Genomic DNA, 27,796 nt, shown 5'->3' with positions numbered 1-27,796 from the left:
ATTATGATACGACCATCACCATCACTAGGCTTTCGTGACGATCCGATCAAAACTGCTACCTGTATGTAGCGTGACTAAAAGATTTAGATGGACAGACGAAAAGTCGGACGGACACACATAGCCAGATCGACTCAGCTCATCGAGACATTCATTTTTAGTATACAAGTATATAAAGTCTACGAGCATTATTTCGATGTCCAATACCCTCCCCCACATAGTGGTGTGGAGTGTGAAAATAAGAAGAATCTCAGATAGGATTTTTAACAGATTTCTAGTACTGATTGCGGGATGCATCCACATTAGAGCGACCAAAAAAAGTTGTTCTCCAGTTCATTGTTGTGGCTAAAAAACGATTACTACAAAGATTTGTGAACATCTGATCGGATGTTGATATAGCTCTCATATGCATATTTGGCCGATTTTGGGCCCTATATGGCTATATCAAAAACCGATCCTATTTTCACGAATTTTTGGAGGATTCGTTTTTTAGCCACAACAATGAACTGGTAAAGTTCTTTCATTGATTGGACCATAATTTCGGAATTTAGAGAATTTTCGTGAAAATGCTCCCCATACAAATTACTATGGAGTCCAAAAAATGTTTTTTGGGTCGCACTAATCCACATTTAAGTTTTATGCTGGATGTGCTCGTATTAAAAAAGGTGTTAAAACTGGGTGTTAGTTGTTAGAGACTGAGGGTTTTTTAAGTCTTTTGTAGTTTCGACTTCACCAAAAGACGTTAGCAATAGCCAGTTCCCATAACTAATACCCTAGACACACGGCAGCGTTAATTTGCATTAAGATCTTCATATAATTTTGGCCCGTCAGACGACAGTTTCTGCATTTACGAAACAGCTGATAGCTGTTTTGTTGTTTTTACACTGTAATTTTTTGTATTCCTTGTGTCTCAGAGCATGAATATGCTCACTCCCTCATATGAATATGGGCTCTCTTTTACAGTATTGCCATATTGAAATACCTAAATGCACTTTAAATTCAGTTTGATTTGGTGAATAATGTGGATAATGCACGAATTAATTTGAATTACGACAGTTAATGCTAATGTCTGTCTAGGGTATAAATCACTTACATGAAGAAAAGCTTTCATTTATGTCCACCTATTTCTTGAAAAAATATATATTATTGCATGTGGATTTTATTGATGGTGTCATAAGACGTAATGACGAATAAAACATTCGCATAATTATTGACAGAATATTAATTTTTTTTCTGTTTTTTCTGTGGGTATCAATACTCAAACTAATATCAATGTCTAATGGTAATCACCATCTTAAACTTCCTACGATTGTTCATTCATCTATTTGTCTTTTCTAACAATTAACCATAAGTTCATGTAAATTAATGTGGACTTAATCAAAAAGTTGTTGTTGTTGTCATTACAAAATCAAACAGAAAAACAACTTTATAATTTAAATTCAATTAGACACGAGTGTTCTCCGTTGATGTCTAGAGAACTTGTTTAGTATCGAGACTAGGAAACTAATGAAATAGCAAAAAAGTTATTGAAGCACAATCAACCATTAATTATAACTTAGATTTGCAAGAAAACTTACAATACAAATTAATTAATTAAGTACGTAGAGTTTAAGAGGCAGGGTTAAGGTTAATTGAAATTTTTTGCCACAATTTATTCAATGGAAATAAGTTTTATGGTCTTCTTTTTGGCCATATAAGAAAAGCTTTTGAAAATAATTATATTAACACTAGAATAAAAAAACATTCTAAAATAGATTCCTTGAAATTATCCGCAGTCCATGAACCTTCTAATCTTTTAATCTCCCCACTTAGCTTAAGTATATTTATTATGCACCATAAAAATAAACTTAAAATTCTTAAAGTTTCCCTAAAAGGAAATCTTAAGAGATTTTGATTAATTATTTTGACAGCATCTTGGCAAATTTTATTTCATTAAAATTGTATTTATTTTGAACCGTTCTTGACAATTTATACCCCTCCTCGTTAAACACCGAAGTAAACAAACAATCTTCCACCCAATATAGCCATAGCATTTGAGCAATAAAAAATTCTCCTCCAGTTCAAGTTTATGAATGAACTATTTCACTTGAACGGAAGTTCAAAACGATATAAATTTCAATATCTCAACCCACGGCACTCTCAAAGCCACTTCTTTTAACAATAAAGTAGCCCAACAGCATGACAGATCACCGATGATTAATGGCATTTTGATGGATAGCCGGCATTTATTCATAGAGCATAGAGAGTTTGAGTGCTGTTGTTGTCAATGGAAAGCGTTCAGGCTTTGACGTAACTTGTAAAACGTTTGTCGGAAAATGAGTAAGGGATTTCTTAGGAGATTTTTTTTGTATTTTGTAATCACGTTGCAAGGCACAATTTCATTAATTTACAAATTATTATAGAGAAATTATTTCAAATTTGTCAGCATTTTTTGGTGTAACGTTTGAAACTTGTATGATACATGTGGTGCGTGACAAGATAAGAGGAATGGGGGAGCAGACCTTTGTAAAAGTTTAGGGAGCTGAGGTGGATATATAAACAAAACTCTTCTGTTCTCTTCGTGAAATGAAGAAAAGTCGAAATATAACGTGAATTGGATTTCCTCTATGGTAAAGACGGTGGATCTCCTATCCAGAGTTCAGTTTCGGGACGTGTGGATGTGGTCGGTGCAGTAGCTCATTGGAACTGCAAAGAAACTGCCAGGGCAATCATTAATAAAAATTCCGTGCGGAATTTGTTCCCTTTGTTCTACAATAAAGTGATTCTAGTAGATTTCAACGTTTAAAAACATTGATTTTGAAAGAATTTTAGTTTTTAAAATTATTTTCCGTGTGGAAAATTCCGAGGGCAATATTCATGATTGCCTTGTATGTGTTCTCTTCATGTTCATCTACCGTGGATTATCCAGGGACAAGCAATTTTTTGAGCAACACCGTTGTGTGATAAATTTTACACATTACATGGTTGCTATTATGATAGTGACCGGTTATCAGCGCTAATCTTTGTCAAAATATTTTGTTGAACACATTTTCTATGTGAAAATGTGTTTTCGAAAACATTTTCTATGTGAAAATGTGTTGTTAACAATTTGTTATCGAACACAGTTTTCACGTGAAAATGTGCTATCGAATATATTTAAGCGGAGTACACACGATCAGTTTTGACTGTCGATTTTTCGGAATTATCGATAACTGTCCAACCGTCTAGCAACCACAAAATATTTTGTGGTTGCCTGATGACTGACAAAAGTGAACGGCCACACTGGCAAGCAACCGATTATTTGAGAAAAACTGACAGTTAAAACTGATCGTGTGTACCCCACTTTACAATGGGATGATCTGTTATCGATAATAATTTTTATGTAAAAACTTGTTGTCCAACACAGTTTCTATGGAAAATATGTTACAGAACAAATTTTCTGTGTAAAGTGTGTTATCGAAGACATTATACATACGAAAATGTGTTGTCAAAGGCATTTTACATACGAAAATGTGTTATCGAAGACATTTTACGTGCGAAAATGAGTTATCGAACACGTTTGCTATGTGAACATATGTTATCGATAATAATTTCTATGTGAAAATTTGTTTTTCTATTGAAAATGTGTTATCGAATACATTTTATATATGAAAATGTATTATCGTAGACATTTTCTATATAAAATTGTGTTATCGTAAACATTTTATATATACAAAATAGCATCCTCGAACACATTTTATATGTGAAAATGTGTTATCGAACACGTTTTCCATGTAAAAATGATTTATCGAACATTTTTGCTATGTGGAGATGTGTTGTCGAACATATTTTCTATATCAAAATGTATTATAGTAGACATTTTATATATAACATTGTATTATCGTAAACATTTGCTATATAAAATTGTGTTATCGAACACCTTTTCTACATACGAAAATATGTTATCGAAGACATTTTACATACGAAAATGTGTTATCGAAGACATTTTACGAGTTATCGGACACGTTTGCTATGTGAACATGTGTTATCGATAATAATTTCTATGTGAAAATTTGTTTTTTATTGAAAATGTGTTATCGAATACATTTTCTATAAAAAATGTGTTATCAAATACATTTTCTATAAAAAAATGTGTTATCAAATGCATGCTCGATATGAAAATGTGTTATTGAACACATCTTCTATTTGAACAAACATTTCCCAAATGTTCATAATTGATATCGTGTCCGAACATTTGTGGCGAACATTCGAATAACATCAGCAACTGGTATGGTGGGTATGTGAAAATGTATCATCGAATTCATTTACTTATTTCAATGCAATTTCGGTAAGTCTTTCGAGGATTTCTCCCATGTAAAATTATTTGTATAAAATGATTCTTATCATGTTCAGCCGTGCCGATTTCCCCAGGATTTGGAAACAGTTTGTTTCTTACATTTTTAAATTAAATTTGAATATGAACACTAAATATTTATTTCATTAGGATAATTAAAAAAAGCCTTAAAAACAAACAAAGAGACAAATATCCAATCTCACAAAAAACAAATAAAACAAAAGAAAAAAATAATTCCCAAAAAATTACATATACTGACGAGCAATACAGAAGAAACTAAACAAAATGCATAAGGGAATGTTGTGGATTTTATACAGTTATGGAGTTCGTAATACATTCCTTTGGAAAACAAAGAAAAACAAATAAAACAAAAACAAATCCCAAATTTTATGTATTTACAAATGTCTTATTTTCAGATACGAGAGCAAGTAGAGATGGATGCACTTAGAACTATACTAAATATGACTATATATGTAGATACATACATATGTATGCAAGTAACAGGAAGCGGGTTACATACCTTTGGTAATGAGGCTAATACTTGTTGTTTCACATCCCAGACTAATTTGTCGGAGGGAAATTGCAGGCATTTGTAGACGTTGAGCTCTGGCACATGTATACGTACCAGCAGCCAACCATCCCGTGGCTCTGGCGGTGGTTCATCGTCAAATCCCGGCCCGGAACCACTGTCCATATTGGCCGGGTTTTGTTTGACTTTGGGTGTGGGTGGGTGATACGTCGTAATTTTGAATGTTTTTTATGGCAACGTTGGGGGAGAAGAAAATGTTAATAATAAGTTTTTTCTCGGGATTTGTGTGGTTTTTTGTGAAGTTTTACAACTTTGTTCGTCTTTCTCTTTTTAGTTTCTATAATATTTCGGTTTTATTTTCTTCTTTTTAAATGTTTATGGTTTATTGATTAGTGGCTGTTGTTGTTGTTTTTTTGTTTACAAAAATTCTTAATGAAGTGTGAATATAAAAACTTCAGTTCAGTTCAATAGAATTCAGTCGTTGTTTGGCGAAACAGAATTATTTTGCCGTTCGGCTTTAATAAACTTTTCTCCCTTGTCTTGAATTTTTTATTAGTTTTCTAGGGAGCGCAGTCAATGGGTTTTTGTATTGTTTCTTTATTTCCTTATTGAGTTTTCTTTCTTTCTTTATGTTGCAATTCGATTTCGTAACAATGACGGGGGAAATAACGTGGGGCGTTCTATTTACTGATTGTTTACACTTAACAATCAGTGTTAGTCGTTCTTTAAATTAAATTCTTCTTTAGCTTTCTTGTTGCTGCTGGTAATGGGACGACTGGTGGTTGTTGCAGGCTACCTTTTGGCCCCTTTATTTAACAGCCGTTGCAGAAACGCATGCCACTTGTTTTCGTTTTGTAAACATTTTGATGCTTTTCATCGTCCCACACACCCATAAATAAAAAATGCGTTTTTTTCTTTTTGGTCTTTCTTCGTTCTTTTCAGGGAAATATGATTTTAATTATCTGAAATGAAAAGAAATGAATAAATGTTTTATTAATAAATTGTTTGAAATGTGAATGGGAAAATAAAGATAATTTGTTTGTGGTAATTTATGTACTATGTGCATAGCATATTTTTGCATCTTGCACTGTGGGAAAGATTGCTGAAAAAACAATTTGCGAATATATTTATCGAAAACACTTACAGTGGCAAAATTGGTTATCGAACATATTTTCTATGGAGAACAGAGTTATCGAGTACACTATCTATACGAAAATGTGTTATCAAAAACACTTTCTATACGAAAATGTGTTATAGAACATACATTTTATACAAAAATGTGTTATTTAGATTCACTTTGGCAGTTTTGTTGTTATGTGCGTTTACTTCTTATTTTTAAAGTAAGACCAGTAGTGGGATTCTGTAACTTATTTTTGCAGTTATCGATAATTGTCGGTAAAATTAAAATGCTTATAATTTTGATAATTAACGAAATTTTTCGGTAAGTTAACGATGAATAAAAAGTAGTCGCTAGCCTCTAACGAAACAAACAGTGATGCCAACTTTTCTTTATGCTTTTAGTCATAATTTTGCGATTTAATTTTACCGATTTTAGTCGGTAACAGCAAAAATGAGTTACAGAATCCCACTACAGCTTACTTTATAATCTTTATAGCTTTCTTCCTTTACTTTTTTAATAGTAAAATTAGCAAAAGAGAGAAGTTCTCTCTTTTCTAAGAAAACTGTGAAAATTGCTCTCAAGTAACAAGTTTTGCACAAAAGTAAAGAAACGAAAAAATAGTAGATCTGGTAGCAATGTCAAAAAATAAACATGGCTGCTTAAAAAAATGACAAACAAAATAAATTTCAATGTTTTTTATTTCACTGGTTTAAATTTTTATTATTTTATTTTATTTCTTTTTATTTTGCTTTGACAAAGCGCGTAGTTTTCTTTTTTCCTTTTTCCGAGTTAAAAATGGTAAAACTTGAAGAAACTTTAACGTAAAGGAACAAAGCTTATATGTTCTAGAAAGTTGTTTATTGAAATCTTAGGTAAATTTTTGACTGTATCCTTAATTTTTGGGCGGTTCGGTATCTGTGGACTAGTATGGGAGAACAAGTATAAAAATCAAATATTTTCAAAAGTTTTCGGCTATTTTCACATTTAAGAACCGTTCATAGACATTTCGTATGTTCCAGAAAGTTGTTTGCTGATATCTTTGCTAGATTATTGTAGTTGATTGTTTTCTCGAATTTTGAACGGTTTAGTATCAATGGAGTAGAAACCGAGAAGAGAGGATACAAATCGCATTTGTTTTGCTATTTTGGGCATTAAGAACCGTTTCTACAGAGTTCGTATTCTAGAAATTTGTTTATTGGGATCTAAAGAACATTTTTCTAGTTGGTTGTTTGTTTCAATTTTGATCGGTTTGATATCTGCAGATTAAAATCAGAGAAAAACTTATAATGGAAACTTGACCTTGAAGATGATGCTGAATGGATTTTATGTGTTCGCCATCATTATTCTCTACGACGAGAGCTACATCTTTGCTTCCACGAGTAAACCCAAATTCTTAGCGGTTTAGAAGATATGTGCCTGACAAAATGATTCCTTTTGACATTAAAGCCTTAGGTTTTTGGGGGCCCATAACCTCGAAAGTTGAAGTGATAGGAAAAAAACGCCGGGACACGTGTCTTCTTATTTTTCGTCTTCTATCAGACTGCGGTGTCAGAACATGGTTAATAAACCATGGCTCAAAAAATGACACACAGTGTTATCTATAAAAATGTTTTATAGAAAATACTATTTAGAGGAAAATAAGATATCGAGCACATTTTCTAGTAAAAAAAAATTTAACGAAACATTTTTAAGCGAAAATATTTTATTTTCTACAATGGAACATGTTTTCTTATGAAAATCTATTATCAAAAACATTTCGAACACATTTTTCTACAAAACTGTGTTATCGAACACATTTACTCTATGAAAATGTGTTATCGAACTCATTTTCTATATGAAAATCTATTATCGAACACATTTCGACCACATGTCCTATATGAAAATGTGTTATCGAACACATTTTCCATAAGAAAATGTGTTATCGAGCACGTTTTCTATATGAAAATGTGTTATCGAGCAGGTTTTCTATATGAAAATGTGTTATCGAGCAGGTTTTCTATATGAAAAGGTGTTATCGAACACGTTTTCTATATGAAAATTTGTTATCGAACACATTTTTCATATGACAATGTGTTATCGAACACATTTTCTATATGAAACTGTGTTATCGAACACATTTCCTATATGAGAATGTTTTATCGAACACATTTTCTACATGAAAATGTGTTATCGAAAACATTTTCCATGGGAAACTATGTTATAGAAAACATTTTCCATGTGAAAATGTTTTCGATAAAACATTTTCCATATGAACATGTGTTATCGAACACTTTTTCTATAGGAGAAAGTGTTATCAAATACATTTTATCTATGAAAATGTGTAATCGAACAAATTTTCTATATGAAAATGTGTTATAGAACATATTTTCTATATGAAAATGTGTTATCGAACAAATGTTCTATATGAAAATGTGTTATGTGTTGTTAAATAAAAATGTGTTATCGAACACATTTCCTATATGATAATGAGTTATCGAACACATTTTCTATATTGCAATATGTCATCGAACATATTTTCGATATGAAAATTTGTTACCGAACACATTTTCTATATGAAAATGTGTTATCGAAAACATTTCCTACATGAAAATGTGTTATCGAAAAAATTTTCCATGGGAAACTGTGTTACAGAAAACATTTTCCATGTGAAAATGTTTTATCGAAAAGATATTCTAATGAAAATGTGTTATCGAAAACATTTTCCATGGGAAACTATGTTATAGAAAACATTTTCCATGTGAAACTGTGTTATAGGAAACATTTTCCATGTAAAAATGTTTTATCGAAAAGATTTTCCATAAGAAAATGTGTTATCGAACAAATGTTTTATATGAAAATGTGTTATTCAACAAACTTTATATGAAATGTGTTATCGAACACATTTTCTATATGAAAATATGTTATCGAAAACATTTTCCATGGGATACTCTGTTACAGAAAACATTTTCCATGTGAAAATGTTTTATCGAAAAGATATTCTAATGAAAATGTGTTATCGAAAACATTTTCCATGGGAAATTGTGTCATAGGAAACATTTTCCATGTAAAAATGTTTTATCGAAAAGATATTCTAATGAAAATGTGTTATCGAAAACATTTTCCATGGGAAACTATGTTATAGAAAACATTTTCCATGTGAAAATGTTTTATCGAAAACATTTTCCATATGAAAATGTGTTATCGAAAACATTTTCTATGGGAAACTGTGTTATAGAAAAGATTTTCCATGTAAAAATGTTTTATCGAAAAGATATTCTAATGAAAATGTGTTATCGAAAAAAAGATATTCTAATGAAAATGTGTTATCGAAAACATTTTCCATGGGAAATTGTGGCATAGGAAACATTTTCCATGTAAAAATGTTTTATCGAAAATATTTTCCATATGAAAATGTGTTATCGAAAACATTTTCCATGGGAAACTGTGTTATAGAAAAGATTTTCCATATGAAAACGTGTTATCGAACACATTTTCTACATACAAATGTGTTACTGAAACATTTTCTACATGAAAATGTGTTATCGAAAACATTTTCCATGGGAAACTGTGTTATAGAAAACATTTTCCATGTGAAAATGTTTTATCGAAAAGATTTTCCATATGAAAATGTGTTATCTAACGCCTTTTTCTATTGAAAATGTGTTATCGAAAACATTTAACATGGGAAACTGTGTTATAGAAAACATTTTCCATGTGAAAATATTTTTTCGAAAAGATTTTCCATATGAAAATGTGTTATCGAAAACATTTTCCATCGGAAACTGTGTTATAGAAAAGATTTTCCCTATGAAAATGTGTTATCGAACACATTTTTCTATATGAACATGTGTTATCGAACACATTTTTCTATATGAAAATGTGTTATCGAACACATTTTCTATATAAAAATGTGTTGTCCAGAACCTGTATGAATCTAAAAATTTTTACTATGATAACAATTTTCTCTGTATGTTATCGAAAAAATAGAACAAATTAGTACATTCTTGCCGTTCTGTAACAGGCTAACGTTATGCGGAAAACATGCCCTTAAAATATCCATTAAATATTTTATAAATAAAACCAAGAAATCTGGGTCACTCTTGGACTTTTGCTTACCCTTACCCTTAAGGGCAGCCCATATTGCGCAACAAGCACCAACTATCAACATTAATTTTTGAAATTCTGTTACATGGCACGGACTAACACATTTGACACATTTCGCGAAATATTTGACAAAGTCATGAGTAGTACTTGGGGGAAAAACTGCTGACGACTGACTAAATGGGTGTTCGTAGTCAGCCTAGTGAGTGACTGACTGAATAACTGACGTAGAATATTGGTTACACTTCATGGTGTTGAATGTTGTGTAAAAATTGTGTCAGAAGCACTGGGTGTGTGTGAGTGTTTGCTTGATATGAACTGACTGGGGGGTGACACAGTAATACTTTGTAGACCATAGAAAAAACGACAGTGTCGCTATAGTTTGCACTTCATTGGCAGTTTTATAAAAACGAAAAATAATCGCAACTTGGTGCTCCGACATGAAGTGCATGAACGAACATTGATGTGGTTGCGCCTAGTTTTTCGTTGTTCTGGTATTTTCTCACCCTCTCTCTTGCACATTTATTTGTTATTTTTTTAATAGAAGCATAATTAATTTGTAAAATATGTGCAGAAAAAAATTGCAAAGAAAAAACTATTGTTTGTACGTTTGTCCGTCCGCCTGACTAACTGTTTGCCTGTCTGATGTCCGTCCGCTCTTTTATATTTTTGTGTTTGCACAAAACACATGTGGGTCAACAAAAGGCGTCTCCGTGTAAACATTGCCTTGCATTTTAACATGTTTTAATTATAGCTTTTTGAACTCGTCAACAATAAATGTTGTTGTTTTTTGTTGTAGTTGTTCTACTGTGGGCTTTAATTTCCTAGGGAGTTCAATGTGAACATAACAAAAACATTTTGTTAAATGCAAATTAACAAGCAATAATTTTTAAGTGTGGCAAAAATTATGTTGAGTAGGGGTTTTTGGGGTCATTGTGAGGTGATGGGGTTTGTATTTTTTAAGAAATTAAGTGATTAAGCCCTTTGGAGCACCTCAGAATATAAATAACTACTAATCAGCACAAACAAATTTATAAAAGTGAATGAAAAATGCATCTAGACTATCTACAAAACATTGAAAACAAAATGAATTTCTGGGTAAAGAATTTTTCAAAATTGGAATGCTTTAATTTTCCAATGCATTTTTATTTTCTTTGTATTTTCTCGACATGTCGAGATTAATTTTACAATAAAATTGATCATGACAAATAAAAATGCGGGCAATTTAAATGTTCAATAAATTCGAAAAATATACATGTGCGTATATTGAATTTCGTATATCTATCCATCCAAACTGTCAGAGAAAATCAAATTTATTTTTTATATTAATTTTAAAAAATTGATTTCAACGAAAGGAAAATAAATATACGACACATAATATTTAAATATACAAATATTTTTGTACACACGTAAATATTTATTGTTGTTGGTTGTATGTAGCTGTTGTTGAACTCGAAATAACGCCAAGTACAGACAGTATTTTGTAGTTATATTTACTTGAACGCAATGTGGGTATGTGTACCTACGTTTGAGAGGATGAACGGCATGAAATTTGTGAAACAAATACACTCGAAGAAAAATTATGGACACTAGTTGGATTTTTGTGAAGGATTTTTATATCCTCAGCCTCTAGGCTAACGAGGGTATGTATGGATATACACTTTCATACGACCAAAATATGCCTAATCGAATGTTTGAACGACATCCTTTTCAAACAATTTGGAGTCGATTTAGCAAAGTCCGTTCTGTCTGCCTGGAGCGCACTATAACTCTTGAACGGTCTCAACCAAATCGGTCCAAAAATTTGACAGTCGTAATATTTTGTCCAAACCTAGATGAAGTTCGGAGATGGCCAATATCGGTCCACTCTCCCAAAAATGTACAAAATTTTTGCTATAATGGTGCGCACGATAAGTCTTGAAGGGAGTAACCGATAAGGTCCATACTTTATTGTAATATTTTTACCGGGTTCGAATATGGACTATGTATGTATATGGTTCCTCGTTCGAGTACCTCCCACTAGAATCGTTTTGATTTTAAGATCCTTTTCAAACGAAAGTGTGCTCCTTAAGACCATCTCCTGAGGAAAATGAGCTCCTTTCTCCAAGGAGAGGGTGCTTTTTAAGAACCTTCCCCAAGAAAAGGGTGCTTTTTAAGACATCTTCCCAAGGAAAGGGTGGTTTTTAAGACCCTTTCCCAAGGAAAGGGTGGTTTTTAAGTTTCCCAAGGAAAGGGTGGTTTTTAAGTTTCCCAAGGAAAGGGTGGTTTTTAAGACCCTTTCCCAAGGAAAGGGTGCTTTTTAAGACCCTTTCCCAAGGAAAGGGTGCCTTTTAAGACCCTTTCCCAAGGAAAGGGTGCTTTTTAAGACCCTTTCCCAAGGAAAGGGTGCTTTTTAAGACCCTTTCCCAAGGAAAGTGTGCTTTTTAAGACCCTTTCCCAAGGAAAGGGTGCTTTTTAAGACCCTTTCCCAAGGAAAGGGTGCTTTTTAAGACCCTTTCCCAAGGAAAGGGTGCTTTTTAAGACCCTTTCCCAAGGAAAGGGTGCTTTTTAAGACCCTTTCCCAAGGAAAGGGTGCTTTTTAAGACCCTTTCCCAAGGAAAGCTTGCTTTTTAAGACCCTTTCCCAAGGAAAGCTTGCTTTTTAAGACCCTTTCCCAAGGAAAGCTTGCTTTTTAAGACCCTTTCCCAAGGAAAGCTTGCTTTTTAAGACCCTTTCCCAAGGAAATGGTGCTTTTTAAGACCCTTTCCCAAGGAAAGGGTGCTTTTTAAGACCCTTTCCCAAGGAAAGGGTGCTTTTTAAGACCCTTTCCCAAGGAAAGGGTGCTTTTTAAGACCCTTTCCCAAGGAAAGGGTGCTTTTTAGGACCCTTTCCCAAGGAAAGGGTGCTTTTTAAGACCCTTTCCCAAGGAAAGGTATCTTTTTAAGACCCTTTCCCAAGGAAAGGGTGCTTTTTAAGACACTTTCCCAAGGAAAGGGTGCTTTTTAAGACACTTTCCCAAGGAAAGGGTGCTTTTTAAGACCCTTTCCCAAGGAAAGGGTGCTTTTTAAGACACTTTCCCACGGAAAGGGTTCTTTTTAAGACCCTTTCCCAAAGATAGGGTGCTTTTTAAGACCCTTTCCCAAGGAAAGTGTGCTTTTTAGGACCCTTTCCCAAGGAATGGGTGCTTTTTAAGACCCTTTCCCAAGGAAAGGGTGCTTTTTAAGACCCTTTCCCAAGGAAAGGGTGCTTTTTAAGACCCTTTCCCAAAGATAGGGTGCTTTTTAAGACCCTTTCCCAAAGATAGGGTGCTTTTTAAGACCCTTTCCCAAGGAAAGTGTGCTTTTTAGGACCCTTTCCCAAAGAAAGGGTGCTTTTTAAGACCCTTTCCCAAGGAAAGGGTGCTTTTTAAGACCCTTTCCCAAGGAAAGGGTGCCTTTTAAGACCCTTTCCCAAGGAAAGGGTTCTTTTTAAGACCCTTTCCCAAAGATAGGGTGCTTTTTAAGACCCTTTCCCAAGGAAAGTGTGCTTTTTAGGACCCTTTCCCAAAGAAAGGGTGCTTTTTAAGACCCTTTTCCAAGGAAAGGGTGCTTTTTAAGACCCTTTCCCAAGGAAAGGGTGCTTTTTAAGACCCTTTCCCAAGGAAAGGGTGCTTTTTAAGACCCTTTCCCAAGGAAAGGGTGCTTTTTAAGACCCTTTCCCAAGGAAAGGGTGCTTTTTAAGACCCTTTCCCAAGGAAAGGGTGCTTTTTAAGACCCTTTCCCACGGAAAGGGTGCTTTTTAAGACCCTTTCCCAAGGAAATGGTGCTTTTTAAGACCCTTTCCCAAGGAAAGGGTGCTTTTTAAGACCCTTTCCCAAGGAAAGGGTGCTTTTTAAAACCCTTTCCCAAGGAAAGCTTGCTTTTTAAGAACCTTTCCCAAGGAAATGGTGCTTTTTAATACCCTTTCCAAGGAAATGGTGCTTTTTAATACCCTTTCCAAGGAAAGGGTGCTTTATAAGACCCTTTTCCAAGGAAAGGGTGCTTTTTAAGACCCTTTCCCAAGGAAAGGGTGCTTTTTAAGACCCTTTCCCAAGGAAAGGGTGCTTTTTAAGACCCTTTCCCAAGGAAAGGGTGCTTTTTAAGACCCTTTCCCAAGGAAAGGGTGCTTTTTAAGACCCTTTCCCAAGGAAAGGGTGCTTTTTAAGACCCTTTCCCAAGGAAAGGGTGCTTTTTAAGACCCTTTCCCAAGGAAAGGGTGCTTTTTAAGACCCTTTCCCAAGGAAAGGGTGCTTTTTAAGACCCTTTCCCAAGGAAAGGGTGCTTTTTAAGACCCTTTCCCAAGGAAAGGGTGCTTTTTAGGACCCTTTCCCAAGGAAAGGGTGCTTTTTAAGACCCTTTCCCAAGGAAAGGGTGCTTTTTAAGACCCTTTCCCAAGGAAAGGGTGCTTTTTAAGACCCTTTCCCAAGGAAAGGGTGCTTTTTAAGACACTTTCCAAAGGAAAGGGTGCTTTTTAAGACACTTTCCAAAGGAAAGGGTGCTTTTTAAGACCCTTTCCCAAGGAAAGGGTGCTTTTTAAGACACTTTCCCACGGAAAGGGTTCTTTTTAAGACCCTTTCCCAAGGAAAGGGTGCTTTTTAAGACACTTTCCCACGGAAAGGGTTCTTTTTAAGACCCTTTCCCAAAGATAGGGTGCTTTTTAAGACCCTTTCCCAAGGAAAGTGTGCTTTTTAGGACCCTTTCCCAAGGAATGGGTGCTTTTTAAGACCCTTTCCCAAGGGAAGGGTGCTTTTTAAGACCCTTTCCCAAGGAAAGGGTGCTTTTTAAGACCCTTTCCCAAAGATAGGGTGCTTTTTAAGACCCTTTCCCAAAGATAGGGTGCTTTTTAAGACCCTTTCCCAAGGAAAGTGTGCTTTTTAGGACCCTTTCCCAAAGAAAGGGTGCTTTTTAAGACCCTTTCCCAAGGAAAGGGTGCTTTTTAAGACCCTTTCCCAAGGAAAGGGTTCTTTTTAAGACCCTTTCCCAAAGATAGGGTGCTTTTTAAGACCCTTTCCCAAGGAAAGTGTGCTTTTTAGGACCCTTTCCCAAGGAATGGGTGCTTTTTAAGACCCTTTCCCAAGGAAAGGGTGCTTTTTAAGACCCTTTCCCAAGGAAAGGGTTCTTTTTAAGACCCTTTCCCAAAGATAGGGTGCTTTTTAAGACCCTTTCCCAAGGAAAGTGTGCTTTTTAGGACCCTTTCCCAAAGAAAGGGTGCTTTTTAAGACCCTTTTCCAAGGAAAGGGTGCTTTTTAAGACCCTTTCCCAAGGAAAGGGTGCTTTTTAAGACCCTTTCCCAAGGAAAGGGTGCTTTTTAAGACCCTTTCCCAAGGAAAGGGTGCTTTTTAATACCCTTTCCAAGGAAAGGGTGCTTTATAAGACCCTTTTCCAAGGAAAGGATGCTTCATAAGACCCTGTCCCAAGGAAAGGGTGCTTCATAAGACCCTGTCCCAAGGAAAGGCTGCTTGATAAGACCCTGTCCCAAGGAAAGGGTGCTTCATAAGACCCTGTCCCAAGGAAAAGCTGGTTGATAAGACCCTGTCCCAAGGAAAGGCTGCTTGAAAAGACCCTGTCCCAAGAAAAGGGTGCTTGATAAGACCCTGTCCCAAGGAAAGGGTGCTTCATAAGACCCTTTTCCAAGGAAAGGGTGCTTCATAAGACCATTTTCCAAGGAAAGGGTGCTTTATAAGACCCTTTTCCAAGGAAAGGGTGCTTTATAAGACCATTTTCCAAGGAAAGGGTGCTTTATAAGACCCTTTTCCAAGGAAAGGGTGCTTTATAAGACCCTTTTCCAAGGAAAGGATGCTTCATAAGACCCTTTTCCAAGGAAAGGGTGCTTCATTAGACCCTTTTCCAAGGAAAGGGTGCTTCATAAGACCCTTTTCCAAGGAAAGGGTGCTTCATAAGACCCTTTTCCAAGGAAAGGGTGCTTCAAAAGACCCTTTTCCAAGGAAAGGGTGTTTCATAACTTCCCGCAATTTTAGTTTTCTGCAATATTTCGTAGAAAGTTTTATAGGACTTTTTTTGATGTGTATTTTAAATTTTGAGTGTATTCCCACAATCTGCACCGCCAATAGCTTCGCATTTTATTTACCTATTTGTTTGTTTGCCTGCATTTTGGTTGCACATCACCCGGTCTTCAATTGTTTGTAGGTTTTTGTGTCATACCCACCACATGCGAGTGCATACATCTTCATTGTCGAGTACAGAGAGGACAGCCGCTCTTCTGCTTGTTGTTGTAAAACGGAAGTTCAATGGATGTTTCTGGCTGCTGGTTGTTGTTGTCGATGTTGTTGATCATCATATATATGACAGTGGTGAACAAAATGTAGCCCCAACTCTATGGTAATAATGGTTTTGGTTTTTGAGGCAATCGATGGATTTTTTTCGAAATAGTATTGAATAAAACCACTTCTTTACATGACAGCTGGAATAAAGGTATGCTGGACTGGACGAGGATGATGATGACAAACGGTTGTTTGCTTTTATCATTTATGGTTTCTATCAGTGAGCACATCATGGTAGGGAGGAGGTAGGTATGGCTAAAGGATTTTACACATATACATATGTTGGTATACATACAAATGGTTGCGGTGGTCTGTAGTGGTAAAAATTTATGGGCTTTCATCTGTTTGTTTAAATGCTTTTATTATCTGTGTGGTGGTTTTTGAAGAAACGCCACAAATGATATTCATTTTACTGACACGATATGCTATTCATGAAAGTAGGTGTGGGAGACTTTATAGCTTATTTAATATTTAAATTCAAGAAGAAATCTTTTCAACTTTCAGAAAATTAAATATTAAAGAGACATAGGAGTATTGCTCATTCACTCACAGAGGGCCATAGCTCAAAAAATATATTTTTTAGTTTAGCAGTGTATTTTTTTCTCCACATCCTTCTTTATAATGCATCGGAATTTCATGTTTCAAATTCAAATTCCATGAGTGATAAAGGTCCTCCTACACAATCGATTATTGCAAATCTTATGTAACACTACAAATGCTTGGTAGCGTATAATTGATATTAATTTTAAATGACTTACTCGGCCAGTGTTGCGTATGATTGTTATAAATATATCCAAACTATTAACATAATTTCACGAGGTTTCCAACAAACTGCAATTCGAACTTCCTTATGTATTAAAAAAGTAAATCCATTTAAAAATAAATTAATTTAATATATCGCTACTGCTGCTGATGTTATTTGGTCCAGTATTATTAATGAGTCGTTTCGCAGAATTACTTGACTCACATTTCGAATGCCATTTACAATTTGTCATAGTTCATTAACTGTGACATCTGTGGGAAATCAGATTAACTAATCAACAGCAGTAGCAGTTACTTTGGCACGGCTTTTGTTTTTCTTAGCAGCACAAACACAAGGCAATGGTGGAAAGTTGAGTTGGGTAAGATGGGTGGGTGGTGCTAAAGGTATGCAGTTGAAGAAAATTATCTTGTGTATGGAAGAAAGAAAATCGCTCAATTAAAGAAATCATAAATAAATAATTACTGATTTGCTTTTTCTGTTTGCTCAAACAATTTTCAATTATATGGAATATGTAGCGGAAGTGTGGTGCTTAGAATTTAAATAAATTCAAATTTATTGTTAAAAAAAAACACACACATACACAAACCACATAAATAAATTGATTTATATGCGAGAAATAAATTACAAATAATTCCAAACTAATAAAAATTCATAAATGTCAGTTTTTCTGGTGATTTTATTCAACAAAAATGTTTTGCATATTTAATTTGCATTCAAAAATTAGATTTTGTTGTTTGCATTTTTTAAACCAAAAGATATCAATTAGCATGATAATGGAGTGATTGATTTCAATTTAATGCAACAACAACAATCAAACATTTGTTGGAAATAATTTAATGCGGAATTTCAATAAAGTGAATTCAGAATTTAAATACATTTAATTTATGATTAGGATGCCACTAAGGAAAATTCGCACCTGTCGAAAAGGGCGCATTGAAAGAGAACAATTAGAACATGAATTTTTGAAGAAACATCAGAAAACTATATTCGGGTTAAAAAAAAAATTTGGATAAGCAGGAATGTGATCCTGTTTTTTCAATACATTTGGAATTTAAATAAAATTTTTTTTAGGTTTCAATCGGATTCTATAAAGATTTCCTGATTTATAAGTAGAAATATGATAATGCTTTTAAAGAATATTTTTGGAAATATCGGCAACTGGGCAATTTTTGACAAATTAATAAGATAAAGGTTAACGCAAGACAATTATCAATGCCTAATCTACCACGCGATTTAGACAGAAATGGCATGGTTATTATACTTTTGGTCACTGAGGCGTATACAAGATTTTAACATAAATATTATGGGATGAATACGTACTCACAATACTTATACGACTCTTCAGTTTTTTGTTTTCTCTCGATTTCTGATTAAACCACACTTCCACGATTTTCCTGTCAAAGTAAAAGTAGAAGCCAACTAAATAAGGATCGTCTCCCCAATGTAATTTTTTTCTAAATTTGACCTGCGTTTACCATTAAATAATGCTGACTTTTTGAAGCCAGATTTTAAGTGTTTTTTTAATTTTCTTCTAATTTAATGTAGCGCGAAAAGAAAATTTAAAATTTTTTGGAATGGAATATGAAAGAATTGACAAGACTTGTTTTGGGGGTGCGAAAATGGGTTTAAATAAATATATTTCGGCTTATACTATTTTATAAGACAATTTTATTAATACATTAGCAACGGGCCATGTATATTTAAGAATTTTAAGGATTTCTTCAACCCACGGGAATGACACAGACCCACGGAAATGATATTTAAATATAAAATTTTGCAAGATTCTTTTGTCCTTTCATTGTTTCAATTAACTACAGCCTTGACTTTGAAATCGGTCTATTTGAATATAGCTCCCAAGTACAATTTAACATATTCACAGTGGTGTAGGGTATCATATAGTCGGGCCCGGTCGACATGATAATTTCCTTATTGACTATTTATTTTTCCTCATATAGACTTATACTAAATTGGCCGTGTTTGGCCGTGATTTTGCCACCTAGAACACATTACTGAAAGTCTTCTGCATTGGTATTACTAGGTTTCAAAACCCGATTTTGCCCGTTTTTTGATATTTATGAGATTTTATTAGGTTACTTCTCAATAAAAAGTCTTCAAATTGTCGAAGTTTGGTTTGAGGAAATAAATAATAAATGTAAAAATATTGTTGTTTTCAATTTCATTGCAAGTAAAATAAGTAATGGCGACAAATTGTTCGGTATATCCGTAGTTTTCTATAAACGATGCGGCAGTAGTAAGCTTTATTTTATCTCTCTATTGATCGTTTTCATCAGTTTGTTGTTTATAAGAAAACTAATGAAAATGGCATTGGAAAATATAGCTTTGTTCGTTATATACGTTGTTGCTTATAACCGTTGTTCCTTATATCCGAATTTATCTGTAAAAATCTTTGTTATACCCTCCACCATAGTATGGAGGGTATATTAAGTTTGTCATTCCGTTTGTAACACATCGAACTAATCATTTGCGACCCTATAAAGTATATATATTCTTGATCAGGATAAAATTCTAAGACGATCTAGCCATGTCCGTCTGTCCGTCTGTTGTAATCACTCTAGCGTCCGCAATAATTGAGATAGAGTGCAGAAATTTTGCACCCGAGGGTCTTTTTTCCATAGGCAGGTCAAGTTCGAAGATGGCCTATATCGGTCCACTCTTTGGTATAGCCCCCATATAACGGTACCTCCGGATTTGAGATATTTTGACGTTATTCGCCACATGAAACATCTCCACCAAACATCGTCAACATAGGTCCATGTTTTGGTATATCCACCCATATATCTGTACCTCCCGATTTTCGGGAATTTTCAGTGGTCACGAAATTTCTTCACTAAAATTCGTCAACATGGGTCCATTTTTGAGGGTCTACATTGTTTTGATGAAACTACCCTCAATTTGACTCCTGAAGTTCCCTGCAGCTATAAAACTTTTCCGCCAAAAAATTTAAAGATAGGTTGACTCTTTGATATAGCCCCGTAGGTGGTACCTTTCACCTAGCTGAACACATTTTTTTAGATTAGATTAGATAACACTGTGCAACAAAATGGAGGTGAAAGTCTGGGGCACGGAAAATTCCTCTTGGTGAAGAAATGCCTTGGTGAGTATATTATGAACCCCGAAGGACAGATCCACCGTGAGTCGAACTTCCGCGTTATGGCGCGACGCGGGCCTGTGGGCCATCAGGAATTAGCGTTATATCTTTGTTCACTGTTGCTTAAGTGCTCTACAAAAACAACAAACAAAGATATAATGATAATTCATGATGGCTTACAGGGTCTCTTGCAAAAACTTCATCACGCCATAACGCGGAAGTTCGACTCACGGCGCATCTGTCCTTCGGTGTTTTTAATATACACACACCAAGGGCTTTCATCTCCAAAAGGAATTATCTCTGCCCCAACATTTATGTTCACAGTGTAATTTAAGCAATAGTGGGAGGCAGTAGGAGTCTATCCATTGTCGAAAAGTTGTTCCACCTAAAATTGTGAAAGGACCCTAATTATTCCATTTTAATTAAGACTATTTTATGGTGGAGGGTATAAAAAGTTCGGCCCGGCCGAACTTAACGACTTTTTACTTGTTTCTTTTTCATTCGATTCATTGATTTGTAGCCAAACACACTACACACTAGGCCAAATGTGTTCTTCTTTGACACAGCGGTGCCGAAGTTTTTCGGCAATTTACACACATACGACCCGAATGCATAGAAAGAGCGTACGAAAAAGAGATAATGTTTTGATTTGTTTTTGTTTTGTAGCGTGCGTGCATAAAAACACAATAACCCACAGTCATAAGTTGCCAATAGTTTGAATACATTCACATTTTGGGCTGTTCTCTTTTTGGTCACGTCTGCACTAGGCCACTAGCACGAACGACAAGGGTTGGTTTAACTCATCCATGTACATCAACATGTTTTTGTAATTTTGTAAACAAAAACACCCATGCCGACGCTGAGCTTTGAACACACAACTCTAGAATTTGTAGTCGGACATACTAGCTCTGTACCACCGTACTCATTACTTAGTAAGTAAGTAGTAAGTAAGGAAGTAACTAGTTATGTGTAAACTGTTATATATATACTGCCTGATAATGCGGAGTGTAATGAGCACTCATTACCCGGTAATGCAAGAAGTAATGACATGTGCTTACCAAATTTTTGCTGGGGACATATACTGACAAATTTTTGGGGGAAGTCGATAAGATAATGTGGCTAAAATCTTCAAAATACTGAAAATCGGGAGTTACCGTTCTATGGGGGGAATGTTTTGTAGCCCCAAGGAAGACCTAATACTTAATTTCAGCCATTTCATTAAGACAATGTGGTTAAAACCTTAAAATACCGAAATCGGGAGGTAGCGTTTTATAGGGGGCTATACTAAAACGTGGACCAATAGTAAAAAATTTCATGGGGAAAGTTTGGAAGCCCCGTGAAGAACAATGCCAAATTTCAGCCATTTCGGTAAGATAATGTGGCTAAAATCTTCAAAATACCGAAAATCGAAAATCTATGGGGGGTATATGAAGACGTGCATCTATACTGACAAATATCTGGATAGTTTTGAACCCTCACATAAGTTGCGAAGCCTCACAGAAGGCTAAATGCCAAATTTCAGCCATTTCGGTGCGATATTGAAACCACAGCCTTTAAAATACCGAAAATCGGAAAGTATTGTTCTATGGGGTATTTATCAAAACGTGGGTCGATATAGGGCATTTTCAATAGCAAACATCCTATGATTAATGGAAACTTCTTTACCAAATTATAGAGTCTATCTTAATTATGGCGAGCTGTATATTGATTTTAACAGACAGACGGACGGACGAACCGATTGACGGACATGGTTATATCGACTTAGAATGTTATACTAATCAAAAATATATGTAGGGTCTCCGACAAATATTTCGATAAGTTACAAACGGAATGACAAATATAATTATAATAATTATGCCCTCCATTTTACCTCAAGATTAAGAAAACGATGTACCTAAGAGACAAAAATGCAAATTTCGTTGGTTGTACCGTTACATTTGAACTAACGGTACCTGTAATACGACCTTTTTTGTTTTAAAAAACCTTGGAAATACCTTGTGTAGATTGGCTATTCGGTCGTTAGTATTCAAGTAATTTGTGGTGGGATTCTCTAACGCATTTTTTGGTTACCGAACAAATAACTAAAATTAAAACGCTAATAATTTCGGTAATTAACGAAATTTGTCGGTAAGTTAGTAATCAAAATAAAGTTGTCGATAAGTCCTACCAATAGCAACAGTGTTGCAAACTTATATTCATACTGTTTCATTCATTCATAATTCTGGGTTTTAATTTTACCGATTTTTGTAGGTAGCCAAAAAATGTGTTACTGTATGTAGAATATTTTATTTTGATTTTCGAGCCTCATTTATGGACATCTTGTTTTACTTCTTCTGTTTCTACGAATTAAAATTATTTCAATATTTTTAACCCTAAATGCGTCGGGACACAGAAACAAGTCTTTTCGTAATATTACACTACCTGTTGTAAATATTTCAAAACTATTCTAGTCAGGTCCCACATTTGCGAAAAATGCTTAAATTTTGTGTGGGAGGTACCGGAAGTGTACCGATATAGTTCATATTCGAACATGATTTCAGTGCAAAAGAAATTGATATAAGTGATCTCAGTGCAATTTTTATCGGTGGAAATTCCCTGCATACTGACTCTTAAAGGGAGTCCTCGATTTGGTCCAATCGGTCCACTTCTTCTGGTTCCCCCTCAACAAAAGTTTAAAGATTTAGGCTTAAGAACAGGTTCAGGCCTGTTCGCGGATAAATATTAAACCTTATTTTCGATAGTTCTCGCAGTACCCATTACAACAGTAATGTATTGGAAAAATAACCTTTACAGGATGAGTGTATATATTCGTCGGCAATGATCCTTTTTTACTTGTTTTATCGAAGGTACTTCCTCCCCGCGGTCCGGTTTACAGCGATGAAATGTCTTCGTAAGCAAGACCATGATATCTGACACAATGGTCTAAAACCTCTAAAAAATTTAAAATCAAAGGTAGTGATTGACATTGGCCCAACCTTTGCACTTCGTAATATTTCTTCCAAACTTAGATAAAGTTCGGAGATGTACTATATCAGAGCACTGACCGGGGTACCTCTCGCATGAAAGTTCGCGGATTGTTTTGAAAGGTTCACCGAAAGTTGTCCTTCTGATTCTAAAAAATCTATTTTTTACGACCTCTTCCTTATCTTGTGTCAAATGTTCATGTTGATATGTCCAAAACTCAGCGAGTTAGAGCTCATTTACTACGAGTTTGGCATAAATCAACAAAAAAGTTTTTGATATTTTGAATCACTAAAACACTTCAAATGATGCTTGATCTTGCATAGAAATTTAGCACTGATATTTGGCTGGTTATTTGTAAAACAAGTAGTTATTTTATTTTTTTGTTTAATGATCCTTTTAAATTGGCAAGTGAAATTTCAATCATCAACCTAAAATGCGTTTTTCTCGAAGCTTTATTTTGAGATGTGCCACTTTTTCAGTAAATGAGCGTTATGTCCCCACAATATCCCCAAAGGGACGAAGGAGAATTTTTTTGTTTTTTCGTTGGCAAGCTATTGCGTCATTATGTTAGGAAAAACGATCCAAAAGCTCCAAATATGCCAACCTTAGAAATTACTCCCAAAAATAAATTCAGTTCCAGTTTCTCCGAAATAGTTGAACATTTTTGCGTTTCAATCCAGTTTAAGGCCACTTCCAGGATCGTGTTGAAATTTGTCGGTCAGGTGTACAACATAGTATATGTATGTTTTTGCTTGGGCAAGCCAATAGTACCCGATATTTTGGTCCCTGAAATATCCCAATATTAAGGGTGACTCCTTCATACATCTCTCGCACTAACGTTTTTAGAAGTATTTTTTTGTCGTTGTTGCAAGATTACAATTTTATTCTCCATAATTGGACGGAATGTTACAAAGACAGCACCCAAGTGCAATATAAAAATATTTTTTTTTGTGTAGACTGCATGAATTGGCTCTGCCAGTAGAAAACTTGGGCCCACTGTCAAAGATAACTACCGCACAAACCCCTAACAAGTTACACTAAAATCCATTTTATTTTTAAAACTAGTGATCTCTTTGTAGCACATTTGGGTCCGGCGATCCTAAATTCTACCGTTGATTTTATCGTTTTTGGAATTTTTTGTGCCAAATTTGCGACTTACACTTGCATATTGGCCCTGTTTTTTAATACTTGCGATATTTTGTAATGTTGTGACAGTTCCCATTCTCGTGCTGTTTGTTTATGTTTTTTTTTCTCATTTAATTTCAATTTCCTTTTTTCATAATATTTTGCCGCCATTTAATTTCTGCCATTTGTTCTATGCCACGATAGTGAAAACACCTCATGCGGATGTCCGGTTTCTATCGTGGCTGGTATAGGGGGTAGCATCATTTCATAAAAAAGAGCTGTCAACATAAAGTGATAACATTTAACCGTGGGTATTTTTATCACTTGATTTCAATTAGTTTATGCTGTGTGTACATGGTTTGGAAAGTGGGACATGTTACAAGAGTGTAACAATGTAAACAGTTTATAGAGAAAATTAAAATTTTATGTTTTAAGTTATTAGGTAGGAAAGAGAAAAGAATTGTAAAACTTGCATGACATCGTTCTTTTTATCCATCGCTGTTGGCCGAGGATTCATGCCAGTATTCATGCGCTATTTTTACAAATATTTGTTGAAGTGTCCACGCATACTCTCATCACTTATGCAATTTTATTTTATTTATTCGGTGCTACGAAATTTCTATATTTTTCTTTTTTTACCTAAAAGTGAGGTAATAATGCTTGTTAAATTTTTCATTTCACATTTCTACTTATTTTTTGCTATTCCCCTTGACAAGGTTGCCACAATTTTAATTGTGGTTGAACACAGCATGTTTTGTGACTAGCGTTTTTTGTTTTTTGTTATTTAGTTAATTTGATAAATATTTCACTTTTTGCTGGAAACTAATTAAATAATGAAAGCATTGGAATTTAACCATGACAAAATGTGGTGCCAAAATGTGTGTGTAGAAGGAAGTTTTATGCTTTGCTGATAATAGTTATCAAAAATGTTGTAATCCAAACGACCCATGGGAGGTGGAATTAAATGTAATTAGAAAAACATTTTGTGTATGCAATTGTGGTTTAATTTCCAGATAAGCTTATAATAATTTCAAAATTAAAATTTTATAATGAAAGTAAAAGTTGTGTGGTATTTCATAGTGAATCTGAAAAAGTAAGGTTAAATAAATCCACAAATAAAAATGCCAAAATGTCCTTCATCAAGTCCCCCTGTTGCGTGATTTATTTCTGTAATTAGTCTTCCCCTGAACTTTGCTAAAGAAAAATGTAAACTTTATACAAAATAATGTCACCTATATTATTAATATAACGAAGGCTAGTTCAACATTTCAAATGTCCATCATATATCAAACAGCCAGCTACAATCCGCGGACATTATGGTCATCATTGTATATAATTTATATTTTAATCTCATGTTTGCTTTCTAAACAAAAACGTTGTAAGATTTGCGTGTGATATGTATTTTTAATACAATTTAAGATAAAACAACAACGGCCTGTCCAGTAATTAGTTTAAGTAACGGCACGAAATCAAGCACGCATTTAGAATAAAATGCAAAAATACACGTCAAGATATTCAAATATAACAAAATTATATCATTTTGTTTGAAGAAGCCATCTAACATTTCATTACCTTGTCAGAGGTTTTTAAAATATTTTTGGGGGAAAAGCGTTGACGAACACGGTGCTATTGAACCAAATTTAATGCAAGGTGCTTACACCTGGGAAGATTTTGCGGATTCTGAAAATACGATGTTCATAGATAAGAAGAATAAAAAAAAATCGACGGAGCGCTTTTAAAATAAATCGCTATTCATGTTGACAGTTTCAAGGGTTTTTTAGGTTTTCACGATTTTGCTTGGAAACGGCGAGTCCTATCGAAATGTGACTAAACAACATGTTGTAGCTATGTTATCTTCGTGGTTTTTACCGTTATTGAGGTATAGATGTTCAAATTAGGACAATGGATTGACTGTATTGCCTCCTTATATTACAATGTTATGTCCAGTGCACCTTAACTAATTTTAAATGAAAACCGCTTACACCAGGAAAGTTTTTGCGGATTCTGAAACAGCAATGTTTATAGATGAGAAAAATCCAAAAACAAGAAAAAGTCGCTGGATGGATTTTTTAATAAATCGCGATCACATTTTTAGGTTTTTTTAGGCTTTCACGATTTTGCTTGGAAATCGCAAGTCCTATCGAAATGCGACTAAAGAAAAAGTTCTAGCAGTGAAAATTCTGTACAAGATAGGCTCATTGATCAGATTTTTCTCTTAGGTCTTCAGGAATTCGATTGAAAACTGCAAATCATTTCGAAATAAAGAATATGTTGTAGCTGTGAAAATTCTCTACAATTCTCCCAAGTCCACTAAATTTGGAATTTCACTAAAATTTAATAGCTGAGAAAAAATAAAATAGCTCGCTTTGTGTAAACGCTACGGTAATTTATTAAAACAGTTCTGAAGGCGACAATCCTACCTATTTAACAAAAAAGAAATGAACACAATATCTGTTATAGTTTCCGATAAATAGCTATTACCTTCTCCAAAAATTTCCAAAAATTGGGAAAAAAATTGTCGTATTTGGGATAACACCACGTCCACACCTTCCAAAATGTTGACCCAATTTTTTTGTTTCCTTAGTTTCAATATGTTTACTATCGAATCATATATAGAAATTAAAAATAGGTGACGAAATAAAATTTGGTTTGGCCAGGAAAATCGATTTCTGAACCACAGCGCGGCTTCTTCGATACTGGATTGACCCTGCAACACACAACACTCGTGTTGAAATCAGCGGCTGCCGCTCAGTGTACATATGCTTGTATTTGTATCGTTTTTCTCTGTTGGAAGTAGCATATACCGAAATGCCTGCTCCGGATTCTTTTGGTCCGTGCCGGGACGAAGAAAAACCCACGACTAATAAAGTGTTCGGTTTGTCATATCCGCATCCACCACACCGAAACTTGGGTGAGATGCAATAGATGCCCCCAGTGAGTCGTCGTCATCAGAATACGAGACTCTCTGAAGTTCCCCAACAACAGCCTTACACGCAACATTAGCTACCTTATTGCACCAGCCAGTTCAATATAGACCTATCTCGCTTGAACCTGGCTCTAATGACCAATACATGGAATATATGAGGGTAGCAGTCCGGTGTGGTCGATGTAAAGTTGCTTAACGTCTACATCCCTAAGATGAATAGCTGCATTCCAGGCCCAACATTAGCACGCTTTTGGAACGTCATAACCACCTGGTCTTGGGGACTCAATTGATCATCATAAGTTGTGGCATTCGGTCCTTGGAAATGATCAGAGGAGTATAGTACTGGCTGAGCAGGTTGTTAGCTCTACGCTTTTCACGGTTTCACATTTCGCCAGATTTAACCATCGTGTCATCCGGTCTGACAAGTGACGTCATCTGGTAACCCGTCGTTTCTCTTGGGTCAGATCCATTGCCCCTATCAGCAGACCGCACGTTTTCATCATCTCTGAACGCGCACTTTCATCAATCATGGGAAAGCTAATTGGCATAGTTTCAGAAATCTGCCCAAACCTTCTGATGTTCGATATATATGTA

General features: G+C 34.8%; 1 protein-coding gene across 6 annotated transcripts in view; it reads right to left on the bottom strand.

The window, feature by feature from the left end:
* The window catches only part of Prosap (SH3 and multiple ankyrin repeat domains prosap), a 450,787-nt gene that overhangs the window by 169,286 nt on the left and 253,705 nt on the right, over positions 1-27,796 (bottom strand). For all 6 annotated transcript variants that reach the window (XM_073988549.1, XM_073988555.1, XM_073988550.1 and 3 more), the window contains exon 4: positions 4,830-5,800. In XM_073988549.1, the coding sequence (XP_073844650.1) occupies positions 4,830-5,003 (174 nt within the window). In that variant the 5' untranslated portion in view covers positions 5,004-5,800. The remainder of the gene's footprint in view (positions 1-4,829; positions 5,801-27,796) is intronic.

This window comes from Musca autumnalis, unplaced genomic scaffold (assembly GCF_047663935.1).
Source record: "Musca autumnalis isolate F117 unplaced genomic scaffold, ASM4766393v1 scaffold_5, whole genome shotgun sequence".
Lineage (NCBI taxonomy): Eukaryota > Metazoa > Arthropoda > Insecta > Diptera > Muscidae > Musca > Musca autumnalis.
The sequence above is the reverse complement of the archived record's forward strand: the minus strand, read 5'-3'. Positions and strand labels throughout refer to the sequence as shown.